A 26,386-nucleotide genomic window follows, 5' to 3' on the forward strand; every position below is an offset into this window, starting at 1 on the left:
GGGGGGGGGGGCACTGGGCATCCCTTCTAGCAAACTCAGTCTTCAGATGGGGGCTGGCCAGACCAGAGAAGCTGTCAGTTTGGAAAGTTTCAGGTGAATTAAACATGTGGGTTCCTTACAGGAAACTAAAGCCTTGGTTTGGAGAAAGCTCCTGTTTCCACCAAATAAAACTGGGGACATAAAGGAAAAGGATAAAGAACGCACCTTCCCTGTCCCCAAATAACTCTGAATCTAAGACAAAGGGCTGATGAAATCTGATTAGAGAGAGAAGTCAGGCAGAGAGGTCTGAGGCAGCACCGGGCTCGCCCCCACCAGCCCCTGGCCTGCACAGAGGGAGGGGTGGGAGCCCGGTTCTTCCCTCCAGTATAAGTGCTGAGGCTTCTCAGCCCCCCTGGCAAGAGATGCAGGTAGGATGGCTCCCAAAAAAGGGGTAGGGAAAGAAGGTTCTGCTGGTGATAAGAAGAAGGATGGGGAGGACTAAGAGGTAGCAGGAAAGCAGGAGAGAGAGGAGGGCAGAGGACAGTAAGAGAGAGAAGAGGTGGCAAGCAGATGAAGAAGGGGCCAGGGGACAAAACCAGGCTCCAGGCCCTACTGGGGTTCCTTCCCCTGGGAAGCTGGTAGAAGGTCCTAGACACAGATGGTGGCCGGGGCAGCGGCAACAGCAGGACAGACAGCTGCAACGGAATGGCAGCTGCTTCCTGACCCCGAAAACCAGTGTGCAGGTGACTCCAGCCAGCCCCATGAAGACAGAGAGACAGACATGACAGGAAGAGCAGATGGACAGGACAGGAGGAGCCCTGTCACGGGGGCTGAGGACCTGGCCAGACTCCAGAGAATGGAGCCACTCACAGATGCATCAACTTGGAGTTTAAGGGGAAAACACCACATCATTTCCATGACAAACTTGATTTTAAATAAGCAGGGGGAGACTTCAGAACAATTAAAGGTCAAGGTCAGGCCTGCCGGCCAGCAGCCGCCACCCAACAAACCATACCAACACAATTCCCAAGAGACCTGCCCAGGTCAGGAAGGACCTCAGAGATCACTTGATCCAGCCCTCCCCATTTGGGAAACAGGGAAACTGAGGCCCAGGGAGGGGATGGGAGCACCCAAGGTCACTTAGTGGGATCAGGGCAGAAAGATCACTCTCTTCTCTGACACATCCTTGCTGTCTGCAAACCCACTGCTAAGAGGTTGGGGATGGCAAAGGCAGGATTTGAAGGCAAAGCCCTCCCCGGGGGCATGGAGGAGGGGCTGCAATGGTCAGGGAGGAATATGGGACATGGAGCGGTCAGCTAAAAGGCTGACAGAGATCAGGCATCACTCCCACCCCACCTGCCCCACAGCCCAAGTATAAAAGTTTGACCATATGATACAACTTCTCCCTAACCCTTAGAAAACACTGGTTAAAACCGTCCTAGCATGGAAGATTCTGCTAGTCCCTGTACAGTATTATCTCTTCATAATGTTACTTACATGATAACTGGGGGCAAGGAGGGGAATGGGACTTTAAACCAGAGTGTACACGGCCACCTTAAAATTAACTTGTTAATAAATCCTGTGCAAAACGAGCAAGCCTCTATCATTAGGGGAAGTATGTGTCTCAGGTATTCATTTATACACACGGGGTCGGGGGAGGGAAGGAAGGAGAGGCATCCGAGGTGGCAGGTGTGTCTCAGAAGTGTGTCTCCTTCTCTGTGATGGCTGCAATGGTCCCATCGCCCTTGAGTTTGGCGTCACAGTCATTAACCATCACCGTCCGTGGGCCTGCCCCAAGCTTGCCCCGCATTTTCAGATCAGCGCTGGGGATGGTCAACTTCCGGAATTTCTATGTGATTGGAGAGAAGAATGGTCTGAGAGGGACTGCCAGGGTCCGGGCGCCTGGCTTGGCCTCTCCCAACTGCATGGGTGGACACTGCAGGCCACAGAGACATTGAGACCAAGATCTGGCCCTCTGCGCTGTTACTTAGAGCTCTGTTCTGCATGAACTGACCTCCCTGGGTCTTAGTTTCCTCCTCTGGAAAATGGGGACAACAGAGGTACCCACTCCTGCGGTTTGCTGAGGAGTGAGGAGATGGCTTACAGAAGGGCTTAGCATTGTCCCTGGCCTACTGCAGGTGTAATTGGGGCTGACTGCCTCACCCCCCCTCCAGTGGAGACAGAACAGCTGGGCTTTGATTGCTCGGCCACTCACTAGCTCTGTTAGGCAACTCACCTAACCTCTAGGAGCTGCGTTTTCCTCTTCTGTGGACTGGGAGGACATAGTGGCCTGAGAGGGGTGTTTCAGGAGTGAGCTATGGTAACCTCTAGGACGGTTTCTGTGATTGCTGGATAAATGGGTATGTTTCCCACAAAAAGGGTGTCATCATGGGGCCACTGTCCAGGGGAACATGTGGTGTGTGGTGTCTGCTCCTTGGGCCGTGCGTGAAGATGGAAACATTGGCACAGTCATGGTGGCCCCATGCCGCCTCGCAAAGTAGCCAGCCTTGGGCTGGGCACGGATGGTGTGGCTGTCATCCCTACTGTACCAAGGAGGGAGCAGAAGTCACAGGCAGACTCCTGACAAAGGCTTCTGCTGCCACGGTGCTGCCTGGAGCCCCACATCTCAGGTTCACATATACCCCACAGGGTTCATCAGGGGAAGGCACTGGACCAGGATTTGGGAGGTCCTTTCTGGGCATAAACCCTTTCCCAGGAAGCCTGCAAAGACTTTTGGAGGTCTGATTTTTCATGATCAAGGTTCTGTCTTCTCTTCCAGATGCTGCCATTCCTAACAGGCTGAACCTACACAGCCCAGGTGGGATTAACAGGCCAAATCCCCCATGCTGCACATCTTCTGTGTGCCAGGCACCACACAGAAGAGGATAGAGAGCATGGGCTCCAGAGCTGGGCAGTTGGGTTTGAATCCCAGCTCTGTCACTTCACTGGAGCAAGAAACTTAACCTCTCTGTGCCTTGGTTTCCTCATCTGTCAAAGGAGAACAAGGGCACCTGCCTCCTAGGATTAACACGAGGCTCAGTTTAGTTGACCCTGCCAGATTAGCACAGATTATCCATCTTCAAAGCAGTTCTCTCAGGTAAGTACCACTGACCCCATTTTTTCCTTCCAGATCCTTCCTGTCAGCTGGCAGAACCTTCTGGAAACAGAGGGAGGTGAACTAACTGGCACACATTTCCTCAGTAAGGAAGGCCTGGAAATCAGTTCTGCTGTCGTTAATAAACCTTGCTTTCTGTGGAGGCAGGTGCGTGAGCTTAGGGAGATGGAAAAAGCTCAGGAAAGTAGTTTCTTCCACCTGCCCACCCTCTCCCCCTCCATGCCAGGCCTGAGCTAATCTCTGGAGGATTCACAAGGGGATACTGGGCACTCCTGAATACCAAAGGCACGCAGCAGGAGGGGCCTGCAGGGACCAAGGACATGGTTTGGTTCCAGATCAGAACTAACCAACTGCCCTTGACCTACATTCCCTGCGGGAGCCAAGGAAACCTTCTCAGGGGGCATGAGCAGGCTTGAGAAAGAGACTTTCCCTCTCAGCTTGGTCCTTCTGACTGGCTATGTAGCCTTTTTCTGGAGCTGAGGCCCTCCAGTGGGCAGGCGGGCTGGGTGAAGCCGACTCTGAGCTGGCACTCACATTTGGATGTTTGCACACACATCTACTCCCATCTCCATTTGACCTTGTTCTGGGACAGAAAGGTGAACCCCTGAGATCTCTGGAGGGTGGCAGTGGAGCAGAGACAGGGCCCCACAATGGAGGGTGGCCAGTCCTAGCAGAGGAAGGAGACAGCGAAACTCAGGTGATGAGAGCTCAGAGCTTCTGCTCTGCCACTCTGAGGCTGTATGCTCTTGGACAAGTTGCTTCGCTTCTTTATGCTTCAGCTTCCTCATCTGTGAAGTAGGGGCAATAAGAGCCTCCACGTCACGGACCACTATGAGGATTAAATGGCGTAATGTGTGTAAACAGAACAGTTCCTGGCACACAGCAGTTTGCTAAATGAGCGAGAAACTGACTCAAACCATCTGATGTGCCAGCAGGTGAGAAAGGAGAGTAGAGCCAGCGAATGCTGTAGAGTAGGATGGTGCGGCTTATAACTCTGCCAGCCACCAAGGGACCACATAGGGCGCTGCTGACGGGAAATGTCCGGAGCAGGCAAATCCACGGAGACAGAAAGGAGATGGGTGGTGTCTGGGGCGGGAACGGGGTAAACTGTGAATGGGCATGAGAAGTCTTATAAGGGTGATGGACATGTTTTCAAGCTGATTCATGGTGATGTTTATAATACACAGAACACAGAACACAGAAAGTTACTGCAAAAATCACTGAATTGTATACCAGAAATGGGTGAATCTTAGGATACATAAAACATAGTTTAATAAAATTGTTTTTAAAAAATTTGGCATCACCTATGGAAATTAGTATGAAGTTGCTTCAAAAAATTAAAAATAGAGCTACCATATGATCCAGCAATTCCACTCTGGTATTTATCTGAAGGAAAGAAATATACTAACTTGACAAGGTATGTACATCCCCCCACCAGTGTTCACTGCAGTATTATTTACAACAGCCAAGACATGGAAACAGCCTTAGTGTCCATCAGTGGATGAAGGGATAAAGAAGTTATGGTAGGTACACACAATGGAATATGACTCAGCCATAAAAAAGAAGGAAATCCTGTTTGTGACAACATGGATGGACCTTGAGGGCATTACGCTAAGTGAGATAAGCCAGACAAGGACAAATACTGTATGATCTCACTTATATGTGAGACCTAAAAAACCCCAAAAAACCAAAACCAAACAAAAACCCAACAAACAAACAACAAAGAAAACCTACCCGAGCTCAAAGTACAAAGAACAGACTGGTGGTTGCCAGAGGTGGGTGGAGGGATGGGGGGTGAAATGGGTGAAGGGGGCCAAAACGTACAACTTCCAGTTATAAAAGAAATAAGTCATGGCAATGTAATGCACAACATGGTGACTATAGGTAATAATACTGTAGCGTATATTTGAAAGTTGCTAAGATAATAGATCTTAAGAGTTCTCATCACATGAAAAGAATCTGTAACTGTGGTGAGGGATATTAACTAGACATACAAATATTAGACCACTATGTTGTTACCTAAAACTAATATAATGTTATATGTCAATTATATCTCAATTCTAAGAATTTAGTTTGCTAAGTTTTGGATGTGTGATGCTAATTTTTGGTTGAGCGATTTCATTGCTCTGAGCTTCAGTTGGTCTACCTATTGAAGGCAGAAAATGAGGCCAGCACCCTGGTTTGCTCAGAGGACTAAGGAAGATACATGTAGAGAGTCTAGCACGGTGATGACGTGGGATAGATGTTCCCCCAACATCAGACCCCTCCCTTTGTCCTGGGGATGGGGTCCTTTGTGAACTAACAGAACAGTAAAAGCTAACGCTTCGTCACTCTGTTCCAGGTCCCAGTCTAAGTCCTTTCCCTCTATGAACTCATTGAGTCCTTATAAAAACCTCTGTAGGTCAGGAACTGCTGTTGTCCTCATTTTACAGATGAGGACACTCAGAGAAACTGGCTCACCCTCCAGGCCTCACAGAGATGATGTCACACAATGGTAACAATGAACACCTGCCAGAGAGGAACTGGCCGTGGCTTCCCCAGGAGACACGTGGGGCTCATTCTTCACACACCCAGTGCTCAGATAAGACCCATGGACTTGTTTCTGCTCTTCAGCCCACCCGAGGCAGAGCCAGACCCCGCATGTGCCTCAGCGCCTTCAGAGCCGTCCTTGCCAACCCGCCACCCACCCCCCCACCTGGGCTGTCTCACCTCAGGCAGCGTCCCCTCTGTCTTCCACAGCTTGATGAAGATCCAGAGTGGGATGCAGAGCATGGAGGACAGGGCCATGAGCCAGCCGATGCTGTAGCCCCAGGTGGGGTAGATATAGATGTTGTTGTACTTGAGAGGCTTGTACTTGACAAGGAAGAAGATAAAGATGCCCTGCCGAGAGACGGGGAGAAGTCCCTGGGGGCCAGCCTTCGGCGACGGGCCCAGGCACAGGCCCACATGCAGGAAGCCAGTGAGGGTAGGGGCCACTGCATGTGACAGCCCTGGACAGGTGAGGCCCTGTGCCGGCTCACACAGGGAATGGACTCCCACAGATCCCAGCACCACATCAGGGCTGTGAGACCCTTCCTGCCCCAGAAGCCTTATCCCCAGCCTCTGCCCAGTTGGGAATTTTCTAGCTCCTTCTCGGGGCTGCTTTCAAAGTGGACTTTGCAGAACCATGATGGTTTGTGAAGATGCTCTGAGACATTTTCAATGCCAAGAACTGGGTGAAGAGCAATGGGGTTATGTATATTAAACACAAATTCCTCTCCAAGGTGTGGCTTGAGGGGCAGAGCAATGAGCCCCAATTTTACCTCAGTTCTGTGGCTTTCTCTGTTAACAGCAAAGTTAAACGTTGTCTCTCATAGGATCCTTGGCCCTCATGGAGACAAGCCCCAGCCACTTAGCTTGCAGGTATAGAATCTGAGGCTTTGAGAAGGGAGGGGACTTGCTTATGGTCACACAGCAAGGCAGTGGCAGAGCTGGGATCCCAGTGAGGCCCCTCCCTGGCCAAGCCCAGAAACTGTCCCCATGACTCCCACTTAGAAAGCTGTTAGGTGCCTTGGGCTCTCTGGATGCACAGAGGGTCTCCCAGGGGGTCAGCACGTCCTCAGTTTCAGCCTCAGCCAGGCTTGTGGTGCTAGAAGGGGAAAGTGGGTGAGTGGGCTGGAGGCAGCTTCTGGCAGGGCCCTTACCGCACAGATCCCGGGGGTCACAACCTTCCAGCACCATTTAATGAGCGACAATGGCCGGTAGCCAATCATGTCTTCGATGTTATCGTAGAAGCGATTGCTTCCTGTCCAGAATAAAACAGACAGGCACACACCCCAGAGAATTTTTGTACAAGACTCCAGAGGGAAGGCTAGGAGTGTTTGCTTTCCCCAGCCCGACAGACAAATGATGGCAGGGACCTTATTTACCACTTAACAACTACCAAGATGTTACATATGTGAGCTTTCAGAATATACTGCCGGAGAAGGAATTCTGGTCCGATGCTGGGAAGACCCTTTCTGACCTTGGTCAGTGAGGCCCAGGAAACAGTGAGTAGGAAACATTTCTGGGAGAAAGGTGGAAGATGGTCCCTTTGAGAGGCAGGGCCAAGGCCTGGCTGACATACATGGGGGCAGGGGGCAAGGCTCTGAAGGGGACAGCCTGGCTGGGCTGCTAATGAGTGGGGCAGCCTGCAGGGCGGCCTGTTCCCAAGCTAGGCTCACAGTGGGAATATCCATCATCACTGAGTCCAGCAATCCTCATCCACTCATTCGGTTTAGGAAATAGGAGGACCAGAAGGCAGGTGCTGAATGAGGGTCAGGCACCATGCTGGCTGCTTTGCCCACACTATCTCCTACTTGGAGACATGGTGAGGACTATCCCATTTTACAGATGGAAAAACTGAGGCTCAAAGGCAGAGGCACTGGCCCAAGGTCACAGTGCCTGAGTCTGGAACCCCTCCCTGTGTCCCTGTGCCGCAGGAGTATAAGTACAAGAAGCTCTCCTGACAAGTGTGAAAGGCCGAGCCCCTGAAGGAAAGGAGGAAGAGGTGGATATAGGTGGAGACCAATGCAGAGAACCTGAGCCTATCCAGGCCACAGGCGTCCATATGCTGGGCACCATGACAGGCTGCTTGGGCGCAGGTATGTCCAGCCTCTACTTACCATACACCCAGCCAATGCAGACGCACTCAAAGATGGCCACAAAGAGAAGGCACATTCCGCTGGCTGCATAGGAGTCGAAGAGCTGGAAGATGTACATGCCGCCCTGTGCAGCGGGAGGACGTACATGTGGACAGAGGGATGCAAAGACACATGGGAGAGCAGGGTCGGACAGCTGGCCTTCGAAAGGCCCTCTGCTTGGTCCTGTGGCTACCATCAGCCAGGAGTCACATCCACCAGAGCAGACTGCTTCTTCCTAGTCTCCCCAAACGACACACCCTCTGCACCTGGGCCCCCCCTAAGGTAGCACCCTCTGGGGTTGCTGGGCTTGGGAAGGTCTGTCTTGTTTTTTCCTTCCAAAGGCTGGAGACAACACAGAAAATCAGAGACTGAGGTCGGGCGGCCTCAGCCCCTTTCCCTGATGGTTCTAACAGCATCCCCACTGGCCTCCTTGCCTCGAGCCTCACCCCCTTCCCCAAACATAGGCTTTCACTAGGACCTTTCTACTATACAAATCCAATCATGTCTCTCCACAGTTTAACATTACCCCTTGGCTCCCGTAAGCCTGCCAGTCAGAGTGGCCCTCTCACTTGGCCTTGTCTCTCCTTCCTCCCAGCCGATCTTCACATGCTTCCCTCTGACAGACTAAGGGATAGTCTCCTCTCTGTGCCTTTGCACGTGCTGTTCCTTCTTTACTTGGTAAGTTCCTTCACAGCTCAGCTCAAATGTCACCTCCTCCAAGAAGCCTTTTTGACAGCCTTATCTTCTCTTTAGGCCTCTGCAGCACATTTTATGGATTCACAGTTTTTTAAAAAAGTTTTCCCATCAGCTGTTCTGTTAGCTCTGAGCTTCTGCTGGGGAGGCCCCCACACCAGTTCTCTTTGTATCTCCTACCAGTGTGGGAGGAGAAGGCCTGAGAGTTATAAGCTTAGCTGGCCCAGGTGACCCAGGAAGGTTTCTAAAAAGGAGGGATGGCATGTGGGCAGGCAGCTAGCTGCAGCCCTCAGAAAGGTTGGGATCTCTATAGGAAATCTTACAACACATGACAACCTTGAGGAGGACACAATCAACAGCAGGAGAAATAAAAGTGGAAAAGGGGAGGAGGGTCAGGTTGGGGGAGGCATTTGAATGCCAGGACAGGGAGGTTAAGAGTCCAGGACAAAGCCTGGACAGCCTCCTGTGTCTGCCACAGGGACGTACTCAGAATTAAGCTTCCAGCCTGTGCTCCCATGGTCTCCAGGGCCTCTTTCTACCCTCTGAGACCACACATAGGCTGGGACTGTTTGTTTCCTCACTCATGTCTTCAGCTGGATCTGGGGCAGCATCTCGATGCCCAGAGGGCCAGACAGATAACACGAGGGAAAGAGGTGGGCCCGGTGTGTGACACCAGGAAGTGGTGGGGCTGGCGCTAACTGGCCAGCACAGGCCCCACGTGGCCACAGAACGCCGGCTGAAAGTTGCTGGGGGAGGCACGCCTGGGTTGCAGCCAGATCTGCAGATTTTTCTAGAAGATGCCAGAAATCCAGATCTTCACGAGAAGTCTTTCTCTTCTTAACTGTTGGTAACCTCTCCATGTTCTTAAAAACACAGTGGGGGTGAAACAAAGGGCATCTATGGGACATATCTGGTCTAGGGCCTCCTGTTGGTGCTGGATGTGGTGGATATTCAGGGCTGTGAGAGTAAGGAGCAGGTCTGAGGCTTCTCTGTGACTAGGAATGTGCTTGGCTTTCTGAGTTAAAAGCTCAGACGATGCTCCTAACTGCTCTCCTGAGGAACATGTGTCTCCTTCCATGAACATCTCCTTCCATGAGTGTCTCCTTCCATGAACATCATGTATACATATGTAGCCCTCTCCAAGTACCAGGCTCTGATTGAACTACTTCCCATGTCTTAGTCTGCTTGATCCTTACAGCGTGTATAAACAAGGCAGGCACAACTGCTGTCCTCAGTATTCATAGGGGAAACCGAGGCACAGAGCAGTGAGAAAACTTGCCGCAGGTCATCCGGATAGCCAGTCGTGGGACTGAGGATTGAATCTCGGTGGTCTGGCTGCATAGCCCAGGCTCTTAATTCTCTACCACACTGCCGTGGTGGAAGATAAAAAATCTGTGGCCTATTTTTTCCCCAAAGCCGAGCTTTAAATGTATATAAATGAGGGAGAAGATCCTGCCAGCAATTACTGTGAAGGCTGAGGCCGACATGGCCCATTTGGCAATTTTAACTTCTCTGGTGCAATCACTCACAGATATTCCTGCATGGAGGCAGAAGGTTGGCATGCGAAGCCCAAGTGTCTGCTGATTAACGGTCAGCACAGTGCATTTCCCTGATGGGCCCCAGGAGCCGCAAGGCACCCCTGGGCAGACCCATGGCCTCAGGTTGAAGGGTGGGCATGGAGGCTCTGCAACATGGGGGTCACCCAGGGCTGGGGGGCTCCCAGGGCCGGAGGTCCTGGAGGGTCCTCTGCCTGCCTGCTCCAAGCCAGGGACACCCATACCAATGCCTGCTCTTCTCGGAGCCCTGTTCCCATCAGCCTCATTAACATGTCACATTAACCCCCCAATTTCTATGTGACAAAGACTCTACTTCGTGTAATTAATCACCACTTAATGAAGCCCTGCTCAGTTCAGGGCTGGTTTCCCTGTGTGGGGAGTGGAGAGATGGAAACTGGAAGTGCCACACCATTCATTTGCTCAAAGCTGATTATCACTCCCATTAATGTGACAATGACTAGGAGCAATAATAACACCAGCCACCACGCCCTGAGTGTCTACCCTCTGCCAGGACCCAAGGGCACAGAGCCGGGCAAGGCCAGCTCCTGTCTTCATGGACCTCGGAGCCTGGTGTGGGGAGAGACAGGTGAACTGAGCGTTCATTCTAAGGTGGGAGAAAGGCTGGGCTGAGCCTGGAACAAAGTGCTTGAGGAAAGAAAGCAGAGGAGCCTTCCAGGAGACAGCCTCTGAGCTGAGAAGCAGAGGATGAAGAGGATCCATAGACCAACCTCAATATCACCTCAGCTGCTTCAGTGGATTGGAGTTCCCTCATTTCTTTCCATGTTTCTTGTAAAACCTCTTCTTGTTGGGCAACAGTTTTCTGTTTTTTTAAATTAATTAATTTTGTCAGTATGGGGAGAAAGATATCTAATTTCACTTTCCCAAGGTACTTGAAAAAGTATTTATTAGACAGATGGCTGCAGGAGGGGAGAGAAACATGGTGTCATGAGTCTTAATGTGGGGGGTCATGGTGAAACCCTCCTCACTCAGGTCCAGCAGAGACAGGGCTGGGGTTCAGACACACAGTGCCTGAGGTGCCAGATGTCTTCATGCATGTCTCTTCTCAGTGATATTCCAGAAAAGCCTGCTCTGAACTTTAGGCCAAGAGCAGTACCTGGGTGAGGGGTCCATAGCTGACACTGTCCCTTTCACCCGGAAGTACTGTAAGGGTGGATGACTACCAGATAACCCCAGTCTTTCTCTTTGTGAGTTTTACTCCCCTCTGGTAGTGACCATGGTGACCGTGAGCTGAGCATTCACACATGTGAAGACATTGTGCTCAGGGCTCAATGAGAACTTCCAATGATATTCACAAAGAGGAGAAAACGAGTCCTAGAGAAATACTAGACCTGGCCGGGGTCACACGACCAATCCCAGAGCTGGGATTTGACATCAGACCTGCCTAACCCAGAGCCCAGGCACTTAACCTTCCCGTTACCGTGTTCACGTCGCTTAGTTGTTTCCATGTCACTCACCTCCGTGAGCATCACGAGGCCCAGAAAATAGGAGATGATGGATAGAGCCATGATGAGCAGCTCCCGCCGGTAGCCCCTCCGGAAGACCTTGGGGTACATGTCCACCACAGCAGTCACGAGGCTTTCCACGCACACAAACTGCACAGGGCAGATAGGACAGTGTCAAGCCCGAGAGAAAGTCTGTTCTTAGTGGCCTCAGCTCTGGACAAGTGCAATAGGCCTAAGCCCTGGGCTTCCCCACCACTGGGCCTTACCTTCCTTTCCACACTCACACTGACAGAAGGCCTGAGAAGAACAACAGTCCTGGTACTTACAGAACTCCAGCAAACCCATGTAACAGATGAGAACACTGAGGCTCAGTGAGGGGAAGTAACCTGCCCAAGGTCACTCAGCGAGGAAGTAGCAGAGTCAGGACTTCAACTGGGGTCTCCTGACTTGAAAGCTAGTACTCCTTCTCCCCCATGCTTCCTGTCATGTGCTTATGTGCTGGGCCCTGTTCTGGGGTCAACAACTTAAAGGAGACGCTGTCTGGGAGGCAAGATGGGAGGCTCTGCAACTGTCCTGAGAGCTGAGTGCTCGGCTAGTGGCAGGCTCTGGTCAGTCTCTGTGAGCAGGGCTTGAGTTCCTCATTCTCTAGGACTGTGAGAGTTCTCCCATCCTTTGCTTCTGCTGAGCAAGCACCCCCTCTGATGGGTGGAGAGCAATCGGAAGTGAGCCAGCACCCAGCTCTGATGTTTCTGCTATGGGACTCGGTGGGCTGGGCCAGAGTGTGCAGGCTTAAGACAGCAGAGCCTGAGGCACCAAGTGTCTGCATCCTACCATGCTGAGACTGGGCCAGACACACCGTATCTATTCTATTCCTACTCACCCATCAACACCCAGCCCAAATATCCCAACACACCCATCAGCCCCCTCCCTGGGTTCTCCCAGCACTGTGGGCAGATCTCCTGCATAGGCCTTTTCCTGACTGCTCGTCCTTGCCCCTAGCTTGGGCAGAACAGACCTTTCCTCTCCTCTACACCCAGGCCACCCCCTGCCTCACCTCATGGTGCCCATGGAGCTTATATCTATGTCCTTGCAAGGTGGGATCCTAGAGGGCAGGGGTGATGCCATTTTCACCTATCCCCAGTGGCACAGAGGAGATGCTCAGAAAAGGTTTCATAAATTAATAAAAATAATAATAAATAATGGCAAATACATGGTGCTTGTTGTGAGCCAGACTCTTTTCTAAGCAGTTAACAGATTAATTTAATCTCTATAATCCAATTAGTATTCCTGTTTGTAAGTGAGGAGTGGAAGCATTGGAGGTAAGCCACCTGCCCGAGGGAGGGCACAGAGGTGTTCAGTGATATGGCCTGGGTAGGAACCAATCTTTCTAGAGACTGGGCTTTAACCACTGTGCTGGACCGCCAAGACCGGAGGGAAGTAAAAGAAGTAAAGGATTCCTTTGCTGGTTACCATGTGGAGACACTCCCTTCCCTGGAGCCATTTTTTGGCCCCAAATCCTTTCCAATTCATTTCTACCTCCTCAGGAAAGGTATTTCCAGCTTCACTGGCAGACAAAGGGACCAAGCACAGAGAGGTGAAGTGACTACTCTAGAGCAACACGGCTGGTAAAAGTCATGGACCTGGGACTCAAACCCAGCCCTGTCTGACTCCAAAGCCCAGGTTCCTAGCCTCCAGGCTACCCTGCCTCTACCGAAAGGCTGGCTGCAGTCTTCCTTTCTCCAGGGTCCTCAGGGAAGGAAGAAGATGCAATTCAGGGAAGGCTGTTTATCCAGGACCCAAACTGAAGAGACATCAGAGCATGTGGACTAAGAGGCACAAAAACCTGGGTACATGTTCCAGCAACTCATTCAGCCTCAGTTTCTTCATCTGCAAAATGGGGATGACAAAAGGGGCCCCCCCAGTCCATGTGGTTATTGTGACAGAGCATGGAGGGTGTGGCCCAGGCACGGCAAGGGCAGTGCACACGGGGGTAAGCAGAGCTGCCATCTGCCCACTAGGCCCCCAGGTCCCCCTTGCTAACTCAGCATCTCAGCCCAAGTGCTGGCTCCCCAGGGACCCAGAGAGCCAAGGCCCCAGCCCCCACCTCCCTCTGCAGGACAGTCACTGTCACGCACGAGCTGCCAATCCCTCCCGAGGCCTCTGCCCGCAACACTGGAAGGGAAGATTATCAGCAGAAACACCCAGTGTTTCAGCAGCTCGGCTTAGCAATTTCTGAGAAATCATCCGGGGGAAAAATTGGACTTGGCTGGGTTGACAGACACACTGGCCATGAGGCTTGGGTGCTAAGCGACTTGCACAAGGTCATGGGTAGAGGACAGCACCTTGCCAACGGAGTCTGATAGCAGAGCCGCTGGCTCTAGGTAGATGTTCACTGGGGCTCTTAAGGAAACCCGCCGCGCTGGAACAGCAGGAAAAAGGGTAGATTTCAGAGAGTGGAGAGTGACTGGAAGCCACCGGGATTCTGGCTGGAAAATCAAGAAGAGGACTGGAGGAGGGCTGGGAGGGCAGGCTGCGGTGCGTTTTACAGTGTGAGAAGATGAAGTGTGTGCATTCACGGGGAGATAAAGGAAAATGTGCACAGATAAATTGCTAGTTCTAACTATACAGCCTTCACTGAGGAAGACAGGCTGCCAAGTGGAGGGTGGGTGGGGAGAGCCCTATCAGCAACAATGAGAGAGCAGGCGGGTGGGACGAGGGGCATTGGGAGCTGATGGTGGTGCCAAGGACCCATGTGGCCACCTGGAGCATGTCAGGAGGGCCATAACAGAGATGGAGGAAGGAAGGAGAAGGTACTTTTCTGTGCTCCTGTGTCCCCCACGATTTGGCAGGGACAGGGACACGTGGTGGTAGAGCCTTGGATACCATTAACCATAGCCCTATCTCTGAGAATTTTTTCAGCTTGCTAGGTGGTGCTATCAGGCAGAAATATGTTCACAGAATGCAAGTAGTTAGCAATTTTTAAAAAACTTAGATTGGGAGTTGGGAATTCCAGGTGAGGAAAAGTGTATTTGGGAAGATGTGGAAGGAGCCATACAGGGGTGTCTGGGGGTGATGGTGGAGATCACGGCCTGCTGAGAGGAGAGCAGGGTGGGGACAGTGGGCAGGGCCCTGACAACCAGCACCAAGGTGCTGGTAAGTCCCCTGAGCTGCTCCAAAGAGTAGCATCTGGTCTCCCTGCCATCCCAGCCTGGGGTCCCCCCTTACCTGGCTGTCCAGGCCCAGGAAGATGAGCATCATGAAGAACAAGGTGGCCCACAGTGGGGAGAGAGGCATCATGGTGACCGCCTTGGGGTAAGCGATAAAGGCCAGGCCGGGGCCTAGAGAGGAAGGAGAGAGAGAGAGGTGCTGGGTGCAGCTCAGTCCCTCGTTCAAGTGTTATTTTAATCCATTATATATCTAGTGCCTCCTTTGCGCTAGGTGCTATGCCTAATTCTCCCTCAAATCACGGGAATCTCCCAGCCACCCTACGCGGTTTGTACTATTATGATGCCCATGGTGGGAATGAGCCAGTTGAGGCGCAGAGAGGTAAGAAAGGGTCAGGAGGGGTCAGGATTTAAACCCAGACTTCCCTCTGCACAGTCCTGTCTCTATTGTTCTCACTGGGGCAGACATGCGGGTGGTGGCTTCTTAATACAATGCAGATTCTCAGGCCCACCCCAGAGACGCTAATTGGGTCAGTCTAGGGTGAGGCAAGGACCAGGCACCAGGTGATTCCAACGCGGGAGCAAGAGTCCAGGCTTGGATGAATGCCATTCTACCCCAGGCCACCTCTTCCTGTGGTTCCTCCCCTCATTTCCCGGGTCCACACTCACTTATTTTGGCTACTCCAAAGAGAGAGCTTGGTTAGCATGTCCTGAGGATGAGCTTTATTAATATCAGGGGAGAGATACCTGATGTTCTAGCCCTGTAGCACAGTGGTCAAGGGCACGGGTTGTGCAGTCAGGTGGTCTGGGTTCAAATTCTTGTTCTTTACTGGGATCTCTATCTGTTTCCTCAGCTGAAAAATGGGGATAATAAAGTCCTACCTAATAAAGTGGTTTTGAGAATTCAGTAAGATGATGCAGAATATGGAAAGCACTTAAGGTAAATGTTCAATAAACATTAACTCTGATCATTATTTTTTTTACCTTAATTAAAAGCAACCCTATTAAAGTCTAATTTACCTACAAGAAGCACTCATTTTAAGTGCACAGTTCAATGAGTTTTGAAGTATGTATACCCAGATAACTTCATTCAAGATATAGAACATTTCTATTGCCCCCTTGGGCTCCTCTGTAGTCCCTCTCTCCCCATTCCCTGTCTTAGCTCCAGGCAACCATTGACCTGATTTTTTTTCACCTCATACTAGCTTTGCCCATCTTATTTAGGAGTGGAATTGCTGGGTCATATGGTAACATGTTTAACTTTCTAAGAAATGCCAAACTGATTTCCAAAGTATCTGTCATTTTACATTCCTATCAGTAATGTTTGAGGGGTCCAGTGGCTCCACATCTGTGCCAACACTTGATAATATCAGATGTGGCGTTCTCTTCACATATCTTTGTTGTCCATTCTTAAATCTTTTGCAAAGTCCTTGTTGAGTCTTCCCATTTTTTATTGTCTCTTTTTTCCTGAGTTGTGGGAATTCTTGATATATTTGGAATACAAATCCATTATCAGAGAAGTATTATTAATATTTTCTCCTAGTCTGCGGCTTGCCTTGTCATTTTCTTAATGGTATCCTCTGAAGAGCAGAAGTTTTAAATTTTCCACTTATTTGTTGCTAGCATACAAAAAATATAATTGGTTTCTGTTTGCTGTCCTTTTATTCTGTGACATTACTAAGTTCACTTAATTTTTGTATGGTTTTCTAAGTGGTCAATCATGCTCATTCATAAATACAGTTTTTATTCTTCCTTTCCAATCTTCATTATTTTATTTTTCTTGCTTTATTGCACTCTCTAAGAACTCTAGTACCATACGGAATAAAAGCAGAAACAGCATACATCCTTGCTTTGTTTTTGATGTGAGGGTCAAGTATTTAATATTCAGTGGCTAGGAGATTAACATTTGTGCAATACTATTGATTAAACTACAGACCTTTTTCATTATCTACCAGTTTTTCTCCTTATGTCCTTTTTTTCTGTCCTAGTATCCAATTCAGGATTCCACACTGCACTTCATCGATGTATTTATTTACTCTCCTCCAATCTGCAACAGTTCCTCAGTCTTGTCTTTCATGACCTTGATATTTTTGACGAGTACTGGTCATTTTTTTGCAGAATGTTCCTCAGTGTGGGTTTGTCTGATGTTTTCTCATTATTAAACAGAAATTATACATGTTTGGGGGGCAAGAACATCATAGAAGTGATGCTGTGTCCTTCTCAGTGCATTATGTTGGGAGGGGTACATTATGTCCACAAACCTTAGTATTGGTGATGCTTACCCTTGATCACTTGGTTAAGTTGGTGAATGCCAGTTTTCTCCACTGTAAAGTTACTGTGTTTCTCTTTATAACTGATAAATATCCTGGGTAGGATACTTTGAGATTATGAAAATATCCTGCTTCAAGTAAAACTTATACGCACTGATTTTAGCATCCATTGGTAGATCTTCCTTGCAACAATTATTCCTGTGGTGTTTGCCTCACAGGTTTCTATTTTCTTCATTCCTTCTACACTTTATTAATTAGAATTATTCTGTAAGAAAGAGCTGTCCGTTCACACTCATTTATTTATTCAATTTTTATTTATTTCAGTATGGACTCTTGGGTATTCAGTTTATTCTATGGATCACAATCCACTACTATCATTATTTATTCTGCTATTCAAGTTGTTCTAGGTTTTGCTACTAGGAGCTTCTTCAAGTTGGTTCATATATCCTTTTGACATGCCTTCATCCTTTTTCTCAGCACTTCCTTATTTCTGGCACCACTAAATGTTCCAGCTTCATCATGTCTTGCCCCAGCACTGGAATCAACTGCTTCTTCAAGAAGCCCTGGTTCCTTTCATGGAAAGTGGTGTTCAGAAACCAATATCTGGTTTCTGGGTATGTTCATGGCTACCAGGGTATCACTCCTTGCAGGCCCTCTCAGCACACAAAGCTAGGAGACCTATGTATGTATATCTACACATACATACACACATATATATTTCTATATCTATCAGGATATATATATAAAACCCATGAGTCTATCCTGATACCTCAAATTCTAATACAGCTCATTGTAGCTTCTCAACTTTCCTTATTTGTAACTCCTTTCTCAGCGAAAAATCTGTCTCTAATGATCTATATTGACTTGTTTGTTCAATCCTCACATACACGTACAATAGTTACAGAATTACAAACCCATACCCCTGTACAAACAAAAGAATAGTACAGTAATTTTTGTTTTTAGCCTCATAATGTACAGTCAAAATACTGTTTACTGAAATTTACTTAGGTTAGGTTTTTTCTTTCACATTCTCTTCAATGTGGTTACATTATTCATTCATAATACAGTTAGGTTCATTTCTTACTGTTTGTATTCCCTTTTAATTCCACTCACAAAAAGGAACTGTTTATTTTGGGTGCTATGTAAAATATTACTATTACCATGGTTCTCTAAGAGTCAGACTTAATGAAAATATACTAAGAGAAGTATTGTTTCTTTCTCATCCTTACTTAATTCCACCCTTCTTTATATCCCTTGTCCACTCATCCTCTGTAGGTCACCATTGTATTTATTTTCTAGTTTATCCTTTACATATTTCTTCTGAACAGATGAGCAGACATGCTTTTTTTTTAATATCTCCTTCTTTCTTACACAATGGGTAGGATACTACAGATATTTGCTTTTTTAAACTTACATACACACACACATACATATTTACCATTTAAAAAATACCCTTCAATATCCATTTACTTGATTATTTTTATATTGTGAATTAATGTTGAATTTTTTCAAAGACTTTTTTATATCTATGAAGATAATTTTGTAATTTATTTCATTTGGGCTATCAATATGGTATACAATATTAGTGGATTTCCTAGAATTAAACCAACCTTGCATTATTCCAGGAGTAAATCCAACTTGGACATGGTATATTACCTTCTTAATGTGATTTTGGATTCTAATGTTTCCGATTTGGGTTTGCTAATATTTTATTTACTATTTTTGCATCAGTATGCATGAGTGACGTTTTGTTTCTTTGCCCTATTTGGTGTAGGTATCAGTGTTACACATACTTCATATAAGGAGTTGAGAAGTTTTCCTTCCCTTTCAATGCTCTTCAATAATTTATAGAGTACTGGGACTATCAGATCCTTGAAGGTTTGACAGAATTATTTGAAAAACCATCTAGACCTAGTGTTGTTTTTGTTTCTTGTTTTGTTTTGTTTTGTTTTGTTGGTGGGGTAGTTCCTCAATAACTTTGTCTATTGGGTTAAGCTTTCTAAGTCAAATGCGGTTGATTGTGGCAATCCATTTTCCATTTAATCTAAGTTTTCAAATTTATGTATAGAGAAGACTATAAAGCAGTCTCTTGTGATTTTAAAAAAATGTCTTCTGCTTCAATGGTTATTTCTCCTTTAATATTTATTTCATTATTTGTATATTCTCTTTTTCTTGTCAATATGGTAATTTATATACTTTTATTTTTAAAGACCCAGAATTTTAATTTGTTAATTAGATCTACTATTTCTCTATAATTATTTAATTAATTCCTGCTCTTTATTATTTCTTTCCTCATGCTTTCTTTTGGTTCACTTTGTTGTTTTTCTGAACAGGGGATGTAATTAATTTATTGTCATTGTTTCACTTTTATTGATAAATGTGTTTAGTATAGTTTTCTCATATTGTTAGCTTATTTCTATCTATGTCTCCTTGTACTTCCTGCAGTTTTGCTTCATAAAGGTTATTGCTGTGTTATTTGGTGTATTTATTTTTATGTGTTATATCTTTATTGTGAATTGTAGCTTTTACCATAAAAAAAATGTCCTTTGTAATGCTTCATGCTTTGGGGCTTGAATTCTACTTTGCCTAACATCAGGATTGCTTTCATTGTCTATCCCTTTATTTTTAGTCTTTATGAGTCACTTTGTTTTAGGTGTATCTCTTACATATGCTATATATGTATGTATGTGTGTCATATTTTGTGAGGCAAATTGAAAATCTTTTTAATAGAGGAGTTAAGCCCATTCACATTTATCAATATGACTGATATTTTGACAAAATATTTTATGGTTATGTGTATTTTAAAATATTTATGTTTCTCTATGAGTTGTATATTCTTTGTCCTTTTATTTGTAAATGTTTTTTGGTATTTAGGAAGGTTTATGTTTTTGTTCTAGTGGTTACCTTTATTTTTACAACTTTTAAAAATGCCCTTAAACCCTTATTTTCTTATTTAAACCTTTACTGCCTGGCTTTCTAGGTTTCCCCACCCCCACCTCTTACCATTTGACACCACTTATGGTCCACACAACAATGAGCTTTTTCTATTTTCCTCTTGTCTTCTCTCTCCATCTTTTAGTTCAATGATTTCTACACGTTGTTAACAGTACACAGCATATTTCTACATTAGTCCTCTATCCTCTTCCCCACCTTTGCTTTGGTCTTAGACGTATACTTAAATATTTTTAAGTGCTTACCATCAGTCCTTTTTCTGAAGTTTTCCCAGTCATTGCTGGTATGGATGAAGCTCACCCTCTAGTAGATTCCTCCAAAACACTGATGAATGTTCTGTTTAAAATGGTTTTTCTATAGGGTGCCTGGGTGGCTCAGTTGGTTAAGCGACTGCCTTCAGCTCAGGTCATGATCCTGGAGTCCCGGGATCAAGTCCCGCATTGGGGTCCCTGCTCAGTGGGGGGTCTGCTTCTCCCTCTGACCCTCCTCCCTCTCACGCTGTCTCTCATTCTCTCTCTCGCAAATAAATAAATAAAAATCTTAAAAATAAATAAATAAATAAATAAAATGGTTTTTCTATAGCCTTGACATTTTCTATAGCCTTGATTCACACTTCTTTGTGTGAATTTAAGAAAAAAATGCTGCTTCATAGTTGCTTTTCTTTGTGTGTTGGTTTTGAAAAGTGTGATATCCATCTAATTCTTTTGCCCTTATAAGTTATTTAATCTTTTTTCACCCGGAAGCCTTGAGGATTTTATTTTTATCTCTGAAAGCTAGTATCTTTACCAGAATGTCTTGGAGTTGATCAATCTGGATGAATTTTCATTAGTACCTAAGAAGTCCTTCCAATGTATAGATTGGGCTCTTTCTCTGTTTCTGTTTCTTCGATTATAGTTTTAAATATTACTCTGTTTATTGTTTTCTTTTTCTTCTTCAGGGACTCTATAATATGAATATTTTCTTCTTTGCTAGTCTTCTGTTTCTACATTTTTACTTCTTTATGCCATTTTTATTCACTTTCTTGTTTTCTTTCCTTTTTAAAATGCTCCTTTATTGTGACTATTCTCCATTGAACACTTTGTAATTTATTCATTTCTAAGATAGCTTGATCTTTCTTTTTTCTCATTTTTTCCCGAGTTCAATCAACTTTCTCCTCATTTTTTCCTGTTCTCCCCTTCCCCCATTTGTTAGTTTTAAAATTCCAGGTTCAAGGTGTTTTTTACCCCCCACCTCTCAGACGCTTGTTTGGGTATATTTAATTCTCTCTGGAGTGCTGACTTAAATTTTCCTCTATTTCATGGTTGATTTCATGGTCATTGGTATGTGGGGAATTTCTATTCCTGTTTTCTGCAGTTTTGTATGGACTTGACTTTTCTCAGGTTCATGTTCTTGGGTATTTTTTTGATTCCCAACCTAACAGTGCCCTCTTTTGTCAGTATGGCAAAGTCCAGGTAGTTCTAGCAACGTTTTGTATTGATGGTACGGGGAGGGTGATTTCCCCTTCCCACACCCTAATTTTACAGTTCTCTTTTTTCTTTTGCGGGACTTTATTTTATCTCTTTTTATTTGGTTTTCTCTTCGCCATCTAACTGTCAAAGGGTCTTCTCCCTTTCTTTTTGCCTTTTTCTTCCCCAGAAGTTCTGTGTTTCAGTGTCTCCTTTAAATTGTCTGTTCCTATAAATGGTCCCTGCTCCTTTAAATCACACACTGAATCCCTTCTCTCTGTTGTCCCTGCTATGGGATCTGTCTGGATCTTTTCCAGCATTTTCAGACTTACATTTAATCTTTCTGGATTTAAGCTTTCTGGTGTTTGCTCCAAATCATTTTTAGGTTCCCTTCATCAGCCTCTCTGTCTTCTGTCTTCCCCACAGTTTTTCTCAGTTTACCTGACCAGCTGTGAGGGCATAGGTGGTAGCAGGAGGGATTGTGCACCAGGATTGATAATTTTTCTTTTTGTTAACAGCTATGTGTAGCTTCAACATTTTCTGTCTTCAAGTTATGCAGGGACATGGTTTTGTATAAAAAATATTTTCCCTCCTTGTTCTTTTATTGTTTGGGGAGAAAACTGGGATATAATTAGCTATACAGCTGTCATAGTACTCAGATATTCAGAGGTCTTATTTCCTCTAATTTTTAAAAAGACTCTGTATAAGACTGATATTATTTTTTTCTTAAATGTTTGGTAGAATTCACCAGTGAAACCTTCAGGGCCTCAAGTTTGCTTGGTAGAAACATTTTTGATAATGAATTCAATGTCTTTTAAAATTATAGAGCTATTCAGTATTTCTATTTCTTCTTGAGTCATTTGAGTAAATTATATTTTTAAAGGGATTTGTCCATTACATTTGTCCATGTACATTACCAAATATATTAGCTTGAAGTTGTTCATAATATTTCCTATTCTCATTTTTAATGTCTGTAGAATTTGTAGTCGTACCTCCTCCTTCATTCCTGGTATTAGTAATTTGTGTTTTCTCTCATTTTTTTTTTTCTTGACTAGTCTTGCTAGGGCATTATAAATTTTGTTATCTTTTTTAATACCAAATTTTGGCTTTAGAATTGTATTGTGTGTATGTCTTACAAATTTCTTTGTTTCTACTTACTTTGGGTTTAGTTTATGCTTCTTTTTTGCAGCTTCTTCAGATAGAAACTTAATTTTTCTTACTTTAAATCCTTCTTTCTAGTTAGGCATTCAAAGGTATAAATTTCTCTGTAAGTACTTTAAATGCATCCCACAAATTTTGATATGTTGTATTTTCGCTACGCAGTTTGAAATATTTTCTTTGACCCATAGGATATTTAGAAATGTGTTGCTTAATTTATACATACTTGAGGATTTTCTAGATACATTTTTCTTATGGATAATTTAATTCATTGGTAGTCAGAGAATATACCTTGTAATTTCAATCTTTTGAAATTTATTGAGACTTAATTTATGGCTCAATTTATATCCTACCTAGGTGAATGTTTCACGTTCACTTGAAAAGAATTGTACTTTGCAGTTGTTTGGTGCAGTGTTTTATAAATGTCAATTAAGCCAAGTCGATTGATAGTGTTCAGATCTCTACATCTTTATTAATACTTTGTATAGTTGTTTTAACATTAGTGAGCAAGGAATGTTAAAATCAACTATGGTTGTGGGTTTGTCTATTTTTCGTTTTAGTCTGTCACCCTTTGCTTCATGTATTTTAAATGTCTGTCATTAGGTAGAAACACATTACAGATTAGATATCTTACAAATGAATTGCTCCTTTATAAACATTATGAAGTGCCTCCCCTGTTATCTCTAGTAATACTCTGACTTGAAGTCTACTCTGTCTAATATTAATATACCAAAACCACTTTTCTTATGCTTGTTGTTTACAGAGTATATTTTTTCCTTTTGTTTTACACTTTATCTGTGTCTTTAAAATGTCTCTTTTTAGAAAGCTTAGAGTTGAGTCTTGCTTTTTTACTCAGTCTGATAATCTCTGCCTTTTACTTGGAGTATTTGGTCCATTTGCATTTAATGTAATGATTGATATGGAGGGGTAAGTTTACCATTTCATATTTGTTTTATTTTTGTCCCTTCTGAATTTTTTGGGGTTTTGTTTGTTTACTCTGTTGTGTTTTTCTTGCCTTCTTTTGGACTAATCAATATTTTTAAATATTCAATAGTATTTCATCTAAGCTTTGTGGCTCTACCTCTTATTATTATTTTCTAAGCAGCTGGGCCAAAAATACACATCCATAACTCATCAAAGTCTACCTAGAGTTAACGAGGTATCACTTAATCCTGCCACCACACATCTGACACTTTCCATTTCTGATGATCATTCTGACATTTTCTGTCTCGAAACAGAATTTAGGACTTAACCACATCAATAATTACAAAATGAAAATAGACAAATACTCCAATTAAAAGACATAGATAATCAAGACTGGATAAAAAAGCAAGACCCAATTATAAGGCTGTCTAAAATCTCAACCTCTAGGAGAGGGTACCTGAAAGAAAGAATCACAGAAACAGACCAAGGGACATGTGGATAAGGGCCACAAATTTCAGGGCTGGGATCATAGCATGACAAAACCTGAGCCCTGTGAGGAGTGCACATTGCCTTCCTGGCTCAGTTTCCAGGTATGCTGGGCCATTCCACCGAACATTCTGCCATCTAATTAGGTATTTTCCAAAAATCATTCATCAGAAAGCACGCCCAGGTCCTTTTGAGCCAGGTGAGGTGGCTACACATTCACTTGCAACTTGCAATTTCTCCAAATGGCAGAGGCTCCTAAGGAGAATTTTAGCCTGACCCACATTGCCCAACAGGGGCACAGAGCAGATTTACCTGCTGGGTACCAGTAGCAACACAGGAAGATGAGCCAGAAAAGGCTAGAGTCAGGCTGTACCACCTATGAGCTGTGTGACCTTGGGCGAACCAGTTCAGGCTCTGAGTTACGGGGTCCTCATCTACAATGGGCACAGGAAAGCCTAGGGCTGCTGTTTATGTGAACAGTGCCCTCTGCAGGAGTGCAGTGCATATTCTGCACAGCCACAAGTGGAGGCCCTGATAAAGCCCACTTTGCAGAGGTGCTGTGAGCAGTTTTTGAGGTAGAGTGTTAAAAACAACGACCTCAGAGCCTGACAAGTGAGCAGAGTAAATCAGTTATGGTCCATCCATCCAGTGGAATACCATACAGCCATTAAAACTCATGATTGAGACCTCTGTTTACTGAGGCAGAAAAACTCCTCATGCTTTATTGTAAATGGAAAAATGCAGCCTATACCAAGGATAATTTGATCTGGTTTCCATCACCACAAATATGGACATATATGCATGGAAAATCCTGACAGGAGAACCCCAAAGTGTTGTCAGATTTGGAGTGCAGAGTTTTTCCTTTGTTAAGATTTCCACATTTTTCTATCATGAACATGCTTTCAATTTGAAATTAGAAAAAAAAAAATCAAAATTTATTTTTTGTTGGCTCTTTTCCTTTCCATCTATGACTCCTCTCTGAATTTCATCTATAAAATTGAAATAATGATAAAAAGAGAAAAAATAGCGCTGCAGATATCTTATCCTACTTAGTACCTAAGGCAGGAATTAGGACATTCATTTTATAGAGGAGGAAATGGATTCTTGGAGAGGGCAATGTTCCTGTAGAGAAGGTAATTCTCTTTCTTCACAGGGCTGCCCTGTGGTTTCATGCCAGGAAGGAGCATGGATGTTTGGCGAAGTGTCAGGTGCTCACAGTGGGCAGTAGGATGGCATGGTCAAAGCATGGACTCTGGAGCCAGACGGTGTATATTAAATCTCAGCCGTGTCCCTTCCAGCTTGTGTAACCTTACATAAGTCATTTCGCCTCTGAGCCTCAGCTTCCTTATCTATAAAATAGGGGTAGCAAAAGTGCCATGTTGGAGGGCTGAGCTGAGGATCACATGAGACAGTTCCTGCCCAGAGTCAGCACTTGGTGAGTGAGACCTTTGGTCAAATTAATATTCTCTAGTCTAGCTCTGGACTCCTGGGTTCAGCAGGGACTGTCTCTCTCTCTGACATACATTATCCAGGGGAAGGGGGACCCTGAGTGGTCACAGAGCAGAGCTTTGTAATCATGTTCCTGCTCTGATGTCCATATACCCCACTCTGCCAGTGTGGTGGGTTAGAGGGATGCTTCCCTATCTGTGCATGCTACACAAAACAGGACACTGTGGACTAGCATTTTCAACAGAGGCAGTGTGGCTCCCAGGTGTGCCTGGGGGTGGTTGCAATAAATGGGGGCATGACTAGCACTGAGTAGATGGAGGCCAGAATGGCTAAGCTCCCTGTGCTACTCTCAACAAATGGCTCTACTAAACATTCTTGTAGGTGAAAAACTTTAGACTTAACTGAGGTTAGAATCTGTTTGTCATAATAACACAAACTATTTTCACACTTTTTAAAAAATACACACTGAATTTTCCTAGAATTCAAACACCATGTAAATCAAGGCAAGAGTAATTCACCATTTTGTGCAATCACCTCAGCAACAATAACTCTGCCTGTAGTGTGGTTGAAATAAACACTCGCCAATCTATACTTAAGAATGTCACATTCATTGTGATTCTGCATCTTAGAAGAGGGAAAGGGAGAGAGATTCTCCAAGCAGAGGGAATAGTATGTGCAAAGACCCTGTGGTGGGAGGGAGCAAGTGATGTTGCAAAAGCAGACCACCGCGGAGGGGCAGCATGAGGGTGGGGGAATGATGTGGGTGGAGAAGCTACAAAGGCTGGGCAACACAGGGCCTTGGGGCCCTGCTAAGAATCCAGTACTATGAGAAGCTAAGAAAAGCTTTTCATCAGAGAAGGACATGTTCAGATTTGCATTTTGAAGGAAACCAGTCTGCACATGGAACCGAAGGGGCAGGAGTGGAGGCTGGGAGGCCAGTGAAAGGTTCCTGCAGTCACATAGGTGAGCACTGATGGTGGTCTGGGCTGGTGGGGAGATAGCATTGCTGGGGCAAAGTACACGAAGTGGAGTGACGCCCAGAAGGCAGAAGCTATACAACTTGGGGATGTC

At 45.4% G+C, this 26,386-nt stretch overlaps 1 protein-coding gene across 1 annotated transcript in view; it reads right to left on the minus strand.

Annotated features, from left to right (window-relative positions):
* Positions 1-1,138: 1,138 nt before the first annotated feature.
* The window catches only part of SLC6A11 (solute carrier family 6 member 11), a 125,931-nt gene continuing 100,683 nt past the window's right edge, over positions 1,139-26,386 (minus strand). The window contains exons 9-14 of the mRNA XM_045863776.1: positions 14,693-14,805; positions 11,480-11,617; positions 7,738-7,840; positions 6,778-6,878; positions 5,804-5,974; positions 1,139-1,828 (exon numbers count right to left, since the gene is read on the minus strand). Coding sequence (XP_045719732.1) covers positions 1,676-1,828; positions 5,804-5,974; positions 6,778-6,878; positions 7,738-7,840; positions 11,480-11,617; positions 14,693-14,805 — 779 coding nt within the window. The 3' untranslated portion in view covers positions 1,139-1,675. The remainder of the gene's footprint in view (positions 1,829-5,803; positions 5,975-6,777; positions 6,879-7,737; positions 7,841-11,479; positions 11,618-14,692; positions 14,806-26,386) is intronic.

This window comes from Mirounga angustirostris, unplaced genomic scaffold (genome assembly GCF_029215605.1).
Source record: "Mirounga angustirostris isolate CCGP_5_RB_7025 unplaced genomic scaffold, mMirAng1.0.hap1 SCAF_1, whole genome shotgun sequence".
Lineage (NCBI taxonomy): Eukaryota > Metazoa > Chordata > Mammalia > Carnivora > Phocidae > Mirounga > Mirounga angustirostris.